This window comes from Brachyistius frenatus, unplaced genomic scaffold (assembly GCF_029030835.1).
Source record: "Brachyistius frenatus isolate BFR_SWC_R1_liver_20210118 unplaced genomic scaffold, ASM2903083v1 Contig_148, whole genome shotgun sequence".
Classification (NCBI taxonomy): domain Eukaryota; kingdom Metazoa; phylum Chordata; class Actinopteri; family Embiotocidae; genus Brachyistius; species Brachyistius frenatus.
The window spans coordinates 372416-387589 of NW_027210747.1; the positions used below are offsets into that span (position 1 = coordinate 372416).

Sequence of the window (15174 nt, forward strand, 5' to 3'; positions counted from 1 at the left end):
AAAGAAGAGTTTGAAACGATACAGCAGAACCCCTAAAATAACAGCTTAGGTTTAAAATATGTGATTATTTAAAAGATTCTACCAATAATTTTTTACATATTTTAACTTATTGACTATCACAAACATACACATTCACAAACAGGTATTTCTCAAACCATGTTAATGTATTTTTTCAACTTTAAACGCAGCTCATGGGTTGTTGTCATCTCTAAACTCTGAAATCTACTATTCACAAATTTACATTATGCACTTAAACTGCATTATTACACATAATTAAACGTTAAATATATGACAGCACATTCGAAGTTCACTTTGATTGATGACAAGCGTGTGAATGAATTTTCATAACTAACCAACATGAATAGAAAACAGTCGCCTGTAAGAAGAGGAAAACGTTTAAAACTGTATGCGTGCTTTCAAAAGGGGTTTGACCAAATGCAAAGTATATTTGATTTGTAGCTAAAGTTTTCAGTCACATAGTCGTGTTAGAATAAGGACTTTGAGCTGTGCTGACACTGTGGTTCGTGTGCTCTTTTGTTCCTTAATGGAGACGTACGGGATGGTTGTTGTGTTGTTACCTTGCCAGAGAAACTCCCAACAGGAGTGACGTCATGTGGAGGAGAGCAGTGTCGGTCCCCGGCTGCAGACGCGCTAACCTCGGCTGCTGTTTGGTGCTTTTACAGGGCAGCAACGTGGTGGAGGACCAGGACCTGCTGGAAATCGGAATCCTCAACTCAGCCCACAGACAACGTCTCCTGCAGGCCATCCGGCTGCTGCCCAGGGTCAGTGCTGCAGACGATCCAACACTCGCACAACAGCATCTCACACAGCTCGTTGCAGTGTGTGTGTGTGTGTGTGTGTGTGTGTGTGCGCACTGCAGTGTCAGGTTCATAAACTGCTTGTCAGTTCAAGTCTAAATATCAAGTTGGACTTGGTCTTCACTTTGAGCTGCACTCAGTCCTTTCTGTTTGATATCAAATTCAGCAAATCTTCTGCTACATCTGTGTTTCTGTGTGATATAACTCTGTGGGTGGTTGGATTCCTCTCTGCATGGTCCGCCGAATGCTTGAACTAGATGCCGAGGAGTAGGGGGGATTCGAGCAAAGAAGCACTGAGCTACGTTATCGCTGCTTCCAAAGCACATCAAATGAAATGATGCGAGAAAAAACTAAATCCATATCTTCCTGCGTTTGTAAAAAAAAAAAAAAAAAAAAAAAAAAAAGGCCAAAAGGTGCTTATTGATTGTTGAAGTAATACAAAGAACACTTATAGGAAAGTTGTTGCTGGCTGCTGCTAAATGTTAGCAAGGTCAAATGCGTGAGTTTGAGACTCAAAGTAAGATCAAAGGTCTCCAACTGCGCTGAGTGAGAGCAGGAAAAAAGTAGCCTCCAAAAGAGAGGACAGAGAGAAAAGAGAGAGTCTGAGCTCAGAGATAAGCAGGTTTCATACAGACTCCAAGAAAACTTTGATCTGCGGTCAGCAGTTCACTCCTCTCATCCCCCACCAAACTTATCAAAACACTGTAAGAGATCAAACCTGTTAACTTTTGTTGGCTCTCACACACTGAACTTAAGGTGGATGCTGAGGGATCTTTGTTTGAAGCAGCATGAGATCTCTGAAGCTGTTCTGTCAAAAATAAAAGGAGATGAATTTTGAATTACCTGCTACACTCGGCAGTCTAAACAATAACCTCCTTTTGTCGTTTTATTCTGACCTTTCACAAAAGTCTGTGTTTCCTCGGATGTACGACACAAATATAAGAAGCAGCTTCCTCACCTCTTTCCTTCTGCACCCTGGTGAAGTGGGGAAGGTCTTTTACACAGAATAAATCTTTAATGCAGCTCATGCAGAAATGAGGTTATGAAAGAAATTGAAAACAAGGCCAGTGCAGTGCAGCAATCCAGTATAATATCAACAGAATTTAAACAGCTGTCATGTTATATAAGAAACGGGGATGTAGGCAGTTAGCATTTGTACAGAATCTTTCTTTAGATAGCAGCTGTTGTGCCACGAAGCTCCAGGTCAAAGAAACAAACCAAACGGGCAGAAAAATAACACATCCTGTGTTCTCTATATTCATGATGGCATGGAGGGAGAACGAATCACATCTCCTATCAAATACGGTATCCTCAGTACTGCAGGAAGAGCAGAAAAGTAATAAAAAACTGGTTTTCTTGCATGATGATGTTCTTCCCTCATCTGTTTCTCCGTTCTGTCTGGACCGAAGGTGCGGCCCGTCGGTTACGATGGCAACAACCCCACCTCGGTGGCTGAGTGGCTGGAGTCTTTGGAGCTCGGCGACTACACCAAGTCGTTCCTCATCAACGGCTACACCTCCATGGAGCTGGTCAAAAAGATCTGGGAGATCGAGCTCATCAACGTAAGTCTCAAACCTTCCGTCACCTCCTTCAGCAGCGATGGAAGAAATGTCCGCTTTGAAGGACGAAGCAAATCCAATGACGAGGCAAGAGATTGCATGTGAACCAGAGCTTGCTTAGCTGTCAGTGAGCTGCATGGGCGCGCTGGCTGACATGCTCCTTCATGACCATTAACATGAGGACTGCAGTTTACTTCGTGTCGACTCCACATACACCGTTCTCCTGCTTTAAACAGTCTCAAAGAAATACAACACAAATCTGCAACTGAAAATAGCCCCCAACAAATGAACCATTTCATCCAGGAACATAAAAAACTGCAGAGCTCAGCTGTTTGAGGAAATTACTGAACCTTTTTCCAAAACATGAAAGCATATTCATGACCTATTTTTTTTTTTAAAGATTTACACAAATGGGCAAAGTTGGAAATCATTTAAAGACAAATGAATGCATTGATGCTTTCGGAGCTTGTATGGAATTTGTTGACAGAACGAAGATATGAGCCAGCAGGACGGATACGGCGGTGAAGTAATCCTTCGCTGCCACACAGCACTATCTCAATATAAATTCATGTGACAGGCTAAACTTCTCCAACCCGCAGGCAGATATAAACTCCACCTTTAGGCCAAAGAAAACCTTTTTTTTTTCTTCAGCTTAAACGCTGGTTTACAACAGATATTCTTTGACTGTAATAAAGCTGTCACAGCCGGAGCTTTGTGAAGCTGAATGCCTATTGGTTTGTGTCCTTATCTTTCACCCGGGTGACAGAGGGAACTTATATCGCCTCCTCAATATATCGCTCTGGAGAGCACGAACTTCATCCTTCGGCCTCTCACCCAAAACACGCCTGAAGTCGATTTGTGAAAGTTGCCTCTGTGGGAAAGATGCCGAGGCCGTTCGGCGAAGAATGCCCGTCAGGCATTTCTTCTCATTACCTCGCAATGCGTGCCGAGAATACAAACAGAAGGCAGCTGACTTTTTGCCGTTTCATATAACATTGTATTTTTTTCTTGCTTTTCCTGTTTCGTTTTTTTTTTTTTTTTTTTCATATCAGCTCTTCGTCTTGGTGGTTTAATGGTTGCAGTAATAAAGAGTTGATGGTGTGCAGCTGCTGAAAGTTGAATTCTCTGTTTCTGTAAATGTTAGTGATGGCGGATGATAACAAGGTTTGACATTTGAGCTCCTGTGTTGTCACAAGTGGTGCAGGTTAACGATTCAATTTTTACCAACATAAAATCTTCACGAGAGAAGTGATTTACTGCGGCCTGATGTCATGGGACAGATGCGCTCCTTTGATGCTGCGAGGGTAACAAAATCAGGCTGGATTGCAGGGGGTCGCCCGCCTGGCTGATTTCAGAGAGAGAGAGAGACAGCGAGAGAGAGCGAAATAGAGAGAGAGAAAGGGAGAGAGAGAGAAATAGAGCGAGAGAGAGAGAGAGAGAGAGATAGAGAGAGAGAGAGAGAGAGAGAGAGAGAGAGAGAGAGAGAGAGAGAGAGAGAGAGAGGGGTGTTTTTCTTTCCCAGCAGCAGAGGATAAAGTGATGAGTGATCAGCTGGAGGAGGTGGAGAGGGAGTTATATAAGCATGTGGGATGCAAGATGTTTCATAGCGCTGGGGATACCGCCTACATGCTGCACTGCTGTGTGTGTGTGTGTGTGTGTGTGTGTGTGTGTGTGTGTGTGTGTGTGTGTGTGTGTGTGTGTGTGTGTGTGTGTGTGTGTGTGTGTGTGTGTGTGTGCGTGTGTGTGTGTGTGTGTGTGTGTGTGTTTCTGGGTGCATATGCAAGATAGGAAATGTGTTATTATGCGCTCATGTGTTTATGAATGTATTTGCATGTATCATACTTGAAAGGCAATATTAAACGACACATCAGCTCTTTCTCGTAGGTGAAAGCAGGAGAGCCTGTAACAATAAATGATGTGCATATTAAATCAGACCTGCATGCGCATGTAGATAAATATATTGTATAACATACAGATTCGGTCTGTAATAAGGAGTCACAGAGTTCTGAGAGAAACTACGCTGCAGTGCAAAGTGAAGCCACTAGAGGCTGCACAAGTACACAGTATGGCCAGAAGTATTATATTTGTCCACATGCTTTTGAGTACTGAGATTGCTTTTCATATTTTGGGTGAGGCCTGTTTATTCCACGTTTGTGGAACCTTTTAAGGTTCTGGACTGTAGTTTGTTATGGAGGTTTGCTAAAGGTGCTTTCGTTCAACATTATAATACCACCGTGCTAAATACAAAGCTGAGGAAGAAATGCTTATCATTATTCTGGGTTTTATGTCATTTAGTAAAATTGAATTTTTATTGGCATAATATTTCAATTAAATCTGAGAATTTTAAATCTGACAATGAACTGATATTTATCTGTAAACTCATCAGCAGTTTGCTGGAAAGTACTGTCTGATACTAAGTTTAGAGAAAATAGAGACGGTGTTCCACGGGTACATTTTCAAATAATTAATAACAATGAATTGCTAATATAAGCGAGGGACATGGAGGGATTAAGAGACAAATAGGTGCCTCCAGCGTTTAACGAACTATTAATAAAACCCATCAAATTTAAATAAGAGCTATTCTGGTGTCGAATCTATTTTCAAATTTCCCAGATTTAATGGAGGTTTTCTAAGCATGCACTGTGCAGCTGTATGGTGGGTAACGTTACAACATATATTGAGACACTGTCAGGAGATATACTTTACTGTATCGTATCCTGGGGTCAACACACAGCATACACAGTGTTACATTTAGTGAAGAGGCGGATTTACTCCTGCAGTCACTGCGCAGGTTAACGTCACATTGAAAGAAACAAACGAGGGAGGTAAAACACCTGCAGTATAAAAGGATCAAAGAAACACGTGACGACAATCACTGCATTTGACTGAGCTGTGCGACGTTGTAACAGGAAATGCTGAAAAAAGTTACTTCAAAAAGAGATTCTTACCTGTCGCTTCAGTCCAGGTCAATTCAGTAATACCTGTGCCCAACAGGGTCATCCACAAATCTAAAAGGCAGGTTAGCATGCAATTCAGTATGCAGATTGAATTAAATTTGCAGTATTGAATGAAACTAAAAGAAATATTTACTTTGGTTTAAATGGAACATTGATTTATAGAGCAAATGTCATAGATATGTTATAAACTCAATGCAGTTTACTAAACTTGTAATTACTGTAGTCCTAAATTGTATCGACATATCCAGGAATCATCCCAGGAATATTTCTAGGGAGTCATGGGACGTGTCACATGAAGTGTTCCCTTTGACTGGTCTGCAGAGAGCCCTGCCCTCGACCCCGTCCGACAACAGAAGCGCAGACGGTGAACCTGGCCTCATCACAGGGATTTCATGTTTCTTATCGATTTGGTGGGAGTGCTTGTGACAGAGCTTCTCTCTCTCTGTGTGTGTGTGTGTGTGTGTGTGTGTGTGTGTGTGTGTGTGTGTGTGTGTGTGTGTGTGTGTGTGTGTGTGTGTGTGTGTGTGCTGAACAGACTGCGCTCTAATGACTGCGCACCACTGCAGCAGCTCACTGTCGCTGAGGTCTCTGGGGGGGATGGAGAGGTCACTGCTGTACCTGAGAGGTGTGTGTTTGTCAGCAGAGATGTTGGAGTGGAAGAATAAGCCAGAGCGATGTCGGGAATGACACATGGATGTCGGAGAAAACGAGGGGATTGGGAAAAGAGCGAGAGAGAATGAAGAGAAGGAATCTTTAAAAATAGAATTACCGACCGCTGTCACATAATCACCAGGTAACATATGCTGCGGTGAGGGAGACTCGGGAGGAGTGTTAAGCATTGTTGGGAGTGTTTTAAAATAGGATACAAGTGTGTATAGGGAGGGGTATGGCTCTCTCTGTGTGTGTGTGTGTGTGTGTGTGTGTGTGTGTGTGTGTGTGTGTGTGTGTGTGTGTGTGTGTGTGTGTGTGTGCGTGTGTGTGTGTGTGTGTGTGTGTGTGTGTGTCCTCTTGATTGGGCACATATGTGCAGTCCTGCTGTTGTGGGATTAGAGGAGCATCTCGAAACACCATTCAATCCTGCCTGTCCTCACGCACGCACGCACGCACGCACGCACGCGCACACACACACACACACACACACACACACACACACACCCAAAGACACACAACATACTGCAGACAGAGAACAGGTGCATCTCTCACTCTGCAGTATTCAGTGTGGAACTGTGACATTGAGATTTTATGTCATCGGAGCGGATTGACTCGTCTGAGTCACACCTGTTTCAGGTTCACTGTTAGATTTAGTTTGCATGAAGGATACTAATTTATAATCCATCTTCATTATACCTCATATTTTTGTACTCGCTTTAATTATAATAACATCTATTCTTCATCTTACCAAACATCTCAAAAGCAGAGACCAACTTTTAAAAGATTAGATAAATTCTTTGCAAGTCCGACATAATTATTATTATTTCATTTTTTTTAATGTCAAAACAGATGGTGTATATCTTTTTTTTTTTTTAAGATACTATTATCAAATATGCATGTCCTTTTCCTGTCATATGTTTGAACATGTAAATAGCATACAAACGCTTACACAGATCACAATGTGACAAAATGTTTCTTTTTATTTCACATTGATCTAAATGAAGCAAGTTAAAAACAGAAATTGTCAACTACAAAAACTAAATCTATTATTTGTTCAGACACAAACTGTTTTTACTGATTTAACTGCTGATATGTGGGAATAAACAGACATTTCAGCAGGACAAGAAACAAGCGGTCAGACACACCGGTTTTTAAAACAAGTTTATTATTTAAAGCTAAACTTATTAGAAAGAGAGGACGAAGAGGAAGAGTCTGAGTTCGACCAGAACCGACCTCTGGTTCAACTACGTGTACAAAATGTTGTCCTGTGAAATATGAGACTAATTTCCTTCAACACTTAATATTGAAGTAAAACCAGCAAGCATTCTTCAAAAAACCACAACAGAGTTAAAAGGAAACAAAGACCAAAAACTAAGACCTGGGCTGTAAGAAGCTGCGATCCTTTAACATGAGTTTCAGAGTAAAAGGAGCTGAGTCAGTATCAGTCCTTTATTATAAAGAACAATGTGTGGACATGCAGTTAATCTAATAAATGCATGTGCAATTATTCATGGCTGAAAGAGTTGGTAGGTTTCAGTTTAAGACCAAAAAAAAAGGAGAGACGAGGGAATCAAAAGGACCTGAAATGAAAACTCATTAAATCAGACTTTCATTTTTTAAATATTAAACTGACATTAATAATTTATGAGAATTCATTATTAAAATTGGTCAAATAATATCTGTGCACACACTGCTTATAAATGAAGTTTTTTTTTTTACAGTGTTCAGATTTAACAAATCACTTTGCACTGAGCGCACTCGGATCATTTTGTTTCACCTACAGCACCAAAATGACTGAATTAGTTAACTGAGCAGTTTGACAATTTTGATGATCTTTTTTTCGACTAAACCGAGTACAAATATACAAAATTTGGCGGCAGCAGCTTCTCAAATGAATGTTTTCTTGGCTTTATTCCTTGTAAACGGGCGGCTGTGTGTGAGAGGCAAGCAGTTTGTGAACATCTTTGTCTTTGGGGAGTTGACATTTAAGCTGCTTTACGTCCCTAATTTTCGAAATTAAGAGTCACATGAACATTAAAACAAAAAAAACAGACAGATGCTGCAGTATGTGAAAAAACATGAATTAGTTTGCAACAAGGATGGTTGTAAAAATAGTTAATGATGAAGATCAATCAGATCTAGAAATATGCATCTAATACCACAGAGCTTTCTTTGTTTTTGGTTTGAGGCGTGAGTTTCTTGTTTCTCTTTCACAGTAAAAAAAAAATGAATGGACCCCGTTATATGCATATTCATTTCCCTGCAGTGCAGTGAGGTGCAGACACATCCCATAACAGTCCACATGGTGGCGCTGCTGCCTCTCAGTTCAGTCAGACTTTGCGTTGAGGTGAGGAAAACACAAAACAACTGCGTCAAGGCTCCAAATTGCTCTCACTGAAAGTGAGTCCTCAGAGAGCTGCGAGCGAAGCAATTACAAATGGATTTCATTTTTGAAAGATGCGTTCGCGACGTTGGAGTGCAGATAGTTTCTGGTCCTTAAGGAACAATTCCCTTCATGTTTACTAGATGAGTGGACCCCGTTACCAGAGGAGGTGGCCTTCACTCTCTCTCTCTGTGTGTGTGTGTGTGTGTGTGTGTGTGTGTGTGTGTGTGTGTGTGTGTGTGTGTGTGTGTGTGTGTGTGTGTGTGTGTGTGTGTGTGTGTGTGTGTGTGTGTGTGTGTGTCCTTGGTCGCCAGTGTTTTGTTTTGAAAATGGGAAGTATTTGATTGAAGCTCAGAGAGGATATAAAGTTTAGTCTTTTTGTATCCCTCTTTTCTTGTTGTGTACCATCACACATGAAAGGACTTCAATGTCTTTATGGATGTAGTAACCTCACGTTGTATATCAATTATCATACTGTAGGTTACCATGGCAACATGTGACACTTTCAGAAAGCGTTTCCAGATAAAATAATCAGATTGAAATTGGTGTTAATGGACAAATCCAGCAGAGAGCATTAAATATTTCATAGACTATGCTGCAGGTTTTCTTCAGTACTTCTGGTCACTAATTAGCGGTATCACTCAAACCGGCCTGAAACAGTAGTTCCCAACCGTTTGTGCTGTGTTGTGACCATTTGAAGTATTGTCACGGGTTCAAAGAGTTTATTAGTTTTTGTGAGCTGTGAGATGAATTAAGTAAAAAGTAGATTATTTCTCTCTGAAATGTTGTGAATCACAAGTATAAAGTGGTAAGAATACTCAAGTAAAGAACAAGTTACCTAAAAATATCCCTCGATTTATTTATCAACTCCTGACTCCGCAGATTAACTCCTTGAAAGGTTCCAGCCGGCGACCTCTGACCCAGTCTTTGATATTAAACGGAGGTCCGCTGGGTACTAAGAGATTGGAAAGTCTCTCCGGATGACAAATCTCTGTTGTTTCATCATCGTGGCCGAACCCTGGTGGAGTACAGTAGATCATGTAGGAAAGGCTTTTGCTTCTTCATGCCACATGTCTCTTGCATCTCTTGCATGTGAAGGCCTATTCGTGTGTGTTCATACTGTGTAGGTGTGTGTGTGTGTGTGTGTGTGTGTGTGTGTGTGTGTGTGTGTGTGTGTGTGTGTGTGTGTGTGTGTGTGTGTGTGTGTGGGTGTGAGTGAGTGTGATTCACCTACAGGGTCTGACTTGTCCCTGCATTCCTATCGATTATTACAACATGCAGCTTCAGAAACGGGAAATGTGCTCTGAAAACCTCCGAATGAAGTGTGTGTGTGTGTGTGTGTGTGTGTGTGTGTGTGTGTGTGTGTGTGTGTGTGTGTGTGTGTGTGTGTGTGTGTGTGTGTGTGTGTGTGTGTGTGTGTGTGCGTGTGCGTGTGCGTGAACTGAACGAGGGGTCCAAAATAAATTGAGGACAGTCATGAGATTTCAGCCTTTCTTCTACCGCTTGTACTTGGTTGCCATGACGGCTACTAGTTACCATAGAGACTGTGCACTTGGTATAAATGAACTGAAATGTGTTTGTGTGTATGTGACTGTACTGGATTGCCTTTGCCTGACACTATTCCAAATATTCTGAATGTGTGTGTGTGTGTGTGTGTGTCATATTTCTGTGCTTATCACCTTCTTTGTCACCTCTCCAAATGGACAGATTGCCTCACATCCCAGCACCAGATGGTTCCTGCCTTCGTTAGACACTGCAGGATTGTATACCTCGTACAATAAAACCTACACACACACACACACACACACACGCGCGCGCGCACGCACGAGCGGAGTCCCGCACGCTTCCACACTTCTGATAGTTTAATTAGTTCACCGATTCACGAGTTTTCTCATCAAAAGACATGTACGCGTGTTGAGATCCGTAATCGCAGCCTGCGAAACGCTTTTCTTCTTCCTATGTGTACCCGTGTTCGCCGTGTTCGAATTGTGCAGGGCTCCGGTATGTGTGAAAAGGGAGGGGAGTAGTAGCTGGTGTTAATTTTCGTGTGGGCAGATTTGCCTCAGGACTGCAGTGTACTTCACCGTCCCTGCCTGCTGATATCGCTCTCCTGCAGCCTTATTTGGAGTTTTGCACTTCCTGTTGTAGCGCTCGCCGCGCTGCAGATCGTGTGGGAGGCGTCGGGAGAGAATGTGTGTGACCCCTGAGTGCGCCCTGATCCCGTCGCTGCGCTGCAGATCAGTAGCTGCTGGTCCACTTCTGCTTCGCAGTCAACATCTTCACGTGTTAATTCCGCTGGAAACAACAGGGGGCCGATTAATCTCTCGTCAGGCGTTTGTTCCGGTGCTTTGGATTATGTATATTTTAACTTGTGCGAAACAAGTTATTAACCTTTTATTTGTCCTTAATGTTATGAATAATGACACCAAAAGGTGCATCAGCTCTTTTGAATTTTATCTGAATGATCACAAATTCATTAGTTTAGCTTTTTGTGTTCTTAAATCTAGATCGACAGCCATCTGGGGTCTTTTCAAAAAAAAATTTTTTTTAAACTGCTGCGTTTTATCAATTCTGGTGGATTTTAAGGCAGCAAAATTCAGTGAAAGCATGCAAATTTAGAAGTTTTCTTGGATTCGATTTTGACAGGCGAGTCCATTTTGCACGTGTTGTAGTTTTCAACCAAAGAACGTCTAAGATGCGCATTGACGCTCACCTTTCAAGCTAGCACAAACAAAAAGTCCCGAAAGTGCTCCTTAAAATAAGAAAAAAAAAAAACATGAGACTATAAGAGGGAGTCATGCTCTATCTTTGGTTTATACCAGTGGATCACATAAGAGGACTCTTGTAAAGACAGAAATAGTCAGAATGACGTCAAGCTTTGCAGGCCAGATTTCCTTTATGTGACATTTGCTGTTATCTATAAATACTCTCACAGGAAAACATATGCTTCGTTGAAAGCATCACACATCCTGGTGTTTGTCTTGTTGTGTTAGTTTATGGATTATCCAAGAGACTTAAGTGAAGCATATTTGTGATTGATTTCCTATTGTAGATAAGTGTGATTGTTTGCTAAAACGTCCCGCATGTATTTCCATATTACGCAAGCCTGCCCAGTGATGACATTTCCCTGAAGTACGTGAGGCCTAAAGGAACACTGCAGGAGGAATGATGATCGGATAAAGGGGAATTTTTTTTTTCTGTGCTCTCAGCTATTTCCTGTCAAATGCTTGCACTTGTGTGCGTCTACAGCTGAGCAGAAATACGTGATACTCTGAAGACTAAAAGCAGAGTTGCAGAGGGGAAGGCTGTATTTTGGGGTTGTGAAAGAGTTTTGAAGTCCCATTCATTTTCTACAGACACTGTGTTCGGTTAGACTTGCAAATGGTGCTCCTGCACAGGTTGGGTTGGCGTCATCTCTCCTGGTTAAAGGGGCCACGGAGGCCTGGGGATTAGTGCACTGACCATTAACAGCAACATCCCAAATCTCTCCTCGGTCATTACTGGTAATCTCTCCACTGTTTGGTGTCCAATAAAACCATGAATGCCCCCCAAAAATAACGTTTTCTCAAACTCCCTTTGCTGATGCGAGCCGCTGCTTTAGGCTACAGCTTGTTGTTTGATGAAATATCAAAAGTACAAAGTTGTGTAGCAACAGAAGCTGAGGATCATGTTTTGCAGAAGGCAGTTATTCAGCAGGATAAATCAATCTTTAAATGGATTCTGGATCAATCCAGCAACGACAGTAAGGAGATTTGTGCTAAATTGCGACAACAATGCATTCTGAACTAGTAACAGCTCTGACTGGCTTCTCCTCCGTAGCAACCGTGGCTAAAGCTAATGGCAGTCATGTTTACAACCTTTTAGTATGCTACAGAAACAAGGTCCAAGGAATTACAACTGAGATCAACAGATAGCTTTGTTAAATTATCCAGGAGACCGCTGTTACGGTGAGAGTTTTTAAGGATGTTATTAAAAAGAATAGTTTGACATTTGGTTCAATTCAGTCATTTGCTTGGTTGTGGGGAGTTGGATGAGACGGCTGATGTCGCTCTCATGTCTGTACATGTGAAGATGCAGGGAGCTGTTGTTTAATTTAGCTTCACGTGAAGTGTGAAAAGAGCCGCTCTGTCCAAAATGAATGAACCAAAAAGCGAGCTTCGTTATTAGTAGGATTGTATTCCGGTTAAAATAAGCTGTTTACTGCCGTTTCCAGTCTCTGTGCTAAGCTTACCGTCTGCGGCACTGATCTGCTCATCCAACTCTCTGCGTACAAACATAGTTCTCCAAAATGTCCAACTATTCTTTTACTAGAAAAGTCACCGTGAATAAAAAAATTTCTTAGTTTGGTATTTTTTTATTTTTTATTCCATGAAACGGTGATTTGAGTGTTGCTGAACTCTTTCAACTCATGCAGGTCACAGGCACATAAACTTACGCTCCGTACGAGCACAAGCTTGTCTCGATACAGGCTCAGCGTCTCCATAGTGACGAGATGGAGGAGGAGGAGGAGGAGGAGGAGGGTGAATGTAAACTGGGCAGAAAGAGAGGGAGCGCGGGGAGAGGGAGTGTGTGTAGAGAGGGAGAGAGAGAGAGCGAGAGCTCAGGCAGAGACATGTAGGAGATGTAGTCTAGCTGCCGCAAGCTGAAGAAAGAGGAGGAGTTGTTCAGCGCTGGAAATCTGCAGAGAAAGTGCGGGTGAGAGAGAGGGAGACAAAAGCTGGTGGTGAGGAGGCGAGGAGTAAAGCTAGGAGAGCGTGGATGAAGAAGAGAGAGAGAGAGAGAGAAAGAGAGGCAGAAGGAAGAAACACTTGCCTTGGACGGCAACAGTGAAGAGCTCAAGAGGAGAGAGTGAGAAGAGACACAGCAGGGGACCAAACTGAAGACTACTTCTGAAGCTTTCATTTGGAATAAGTGCGTGTTTGAGGAGAGGCGGGTAAGCTGACGGGGTGACGGGATGGGGAAAAGGTGATGAAGGGATAAAGCATGAGCGAGAGAGAAGAGACGCGAGGATGAGCAGCAGTCCTTTTGTTCTGCGCTTGCTGCTGTTTTAGGCATCTTTCATCTCTTGCTCACTGAGGCTGAGGTGATTACAACACACGTAATGGGTCCACGGTGCTCAATCAGCACTGCTGACTGGGCTAATTTACTGGCTGTGTGTGTGTGTGTGTGTGTGTGTGTGTGTGTGTGTGTGTGTGTGTGTGTGTGTGTGTGTGTGTGTGTGTGTGTGAGAGCATTTTGTGTGTCTAATCCTCGAGTCACCTGAGACAGTAGACTTTATAATGAAGTATTGATTGAGCTTTGATAAAACAGCTGCAAGGTCTCCTTCCACAAGTTTTTGTCTCCAGCTGGGGAAGTTTGGGATTTTTTTTTTGCAGACATTTAACTCCAGTTGCGTAATAGGCTGCTCTGACGGTGAGTAATTCGCTTGACTTCATGTCTGCGGTGTATTTAAATTTTTTTTTTTTTTTTCGCTTTCTTAGTCAGCGATTGTGAGACGTCAGCCAGAAGGTGTACCCAGTCGTCCCGTCTCTACCTGTCCCAAGACTTTCTGACAGACATAAAGTCCAAAAAACATGCCTTTAACTTTAAGTTACTCTATTTCCAAACTGAGTCAAGTGATGCAGAGAGAAAAAAAGAAGCAGAAAAGATATCACTCCTACAGTTAAATCCTCTCAAATCCAATTGCTGCCTTAATTTATGTCCCATCCTTATTTGCATGCACCAACGCACTCCAAGAACGTGGCGAGAGAAGTGAAATCTGGGACAGGACGGAGAAACAATGTAGTAGCTTGAAAGCGGGATGTTTGTAAGGCTTCGGGTTAGTTTGCACTGCCAACATACCGATACACATTTAACTGATAATCACTACGTATGAGAGAACTATGAACATTTATAAGCAACAGGAGGGCTAATCTTGCTGTGTCCAGAATTTAAACCAAAGCTTTCAGATTCTGTCTGTTACATTTCCAGATGCACTTTGGTGTAACACAATGTTACTTTTCAAAATCAACCAAAGAGGCAGCAACCATTTCCACATCAAGCCGCCAAGATAATAACTCTATATTTTCTAGCCTGCATTAACTTGTTTTCCGAGGCAAAATTGAAAGTACACGACTGTAAAGGTCAGTAAATGAGGACCTTGGTGGGAGGTAAAGAATGAGACGGGTCCCAGCAGGAAGACAGAAAGAAGTTGTTTTTTTTGTTGTTGTTGGTTTTTTTTGCCCAGCTGTTAAAGAGCAGAGCGGAAAGACAGGAAGATTGAGTTGGAAGTTCTGCCTGATGCCGTTTACCTCCGACGCCGGCCGATCAATCATAATCCAGCCTCGCCTCCCATTCATCGAATCGTCACCATGGCGAGTCATTGCCATAGATTCCCCGTCAGTGACCGGCATTAGTCAGTAGGCAGCCCGGAGAAACCACAGCATGATGGATGAGGCTGTGAGAGACATTTCATGGACAAAGGCTTTTAACGGGCTGTACGGTCACCGGCGTTTTAATACAAAGGTTTTCTTTTTTGAAACATCGTTTTGCTTTTCCTGATGGTATTTCTATCACAGCAGTTGTTATTCTATTTATTTTAGATCAAATAAATAGAATCTTCTGTTCTGTTTATATTCAAGGTGTTTTAGCATTAAACTGGGTCACAGAGCAGAGACCACGATGAGACAACTATTATTCTACGCGGACCAAAAACGAACTGTTTCCCTCTGAAACGTTTGTCTGTATCGGCTTAAACTCTGTAATTTCTCTCGATGTGTATTTTGTGTATTAAAAAAAACAGAGTGACATGGACAACCTCGGAGCAG

The 15174-nt window shown here is 42.2% G+C and overlaps 1 protein-coding gene across 1 annotated transcript in view; it reads left to right on the top strand.

Annotated features, from left to right (window-relative positions):
- The window catches only part of anks1b (ankyrin repeat and sterile alpha motif domain containing 1B), a 196613-nt gene that overhangs the window by 149731 nt on the left and 31708 nt on the right, over window positions 1-15174 (top strand). The window contains exons 18-19 of the mRNA XM_069715820.1: window positions 684-782; window positions 2228-2380. Coding sequence (XP_069571921.1) covers window positions 684-782; window positions 2228-2380 — 252 coding nt within the window. The remainder of the gene's footprint in view (window positions 1-683; window positions 783-2227; window positions 2381-15174) is intronic.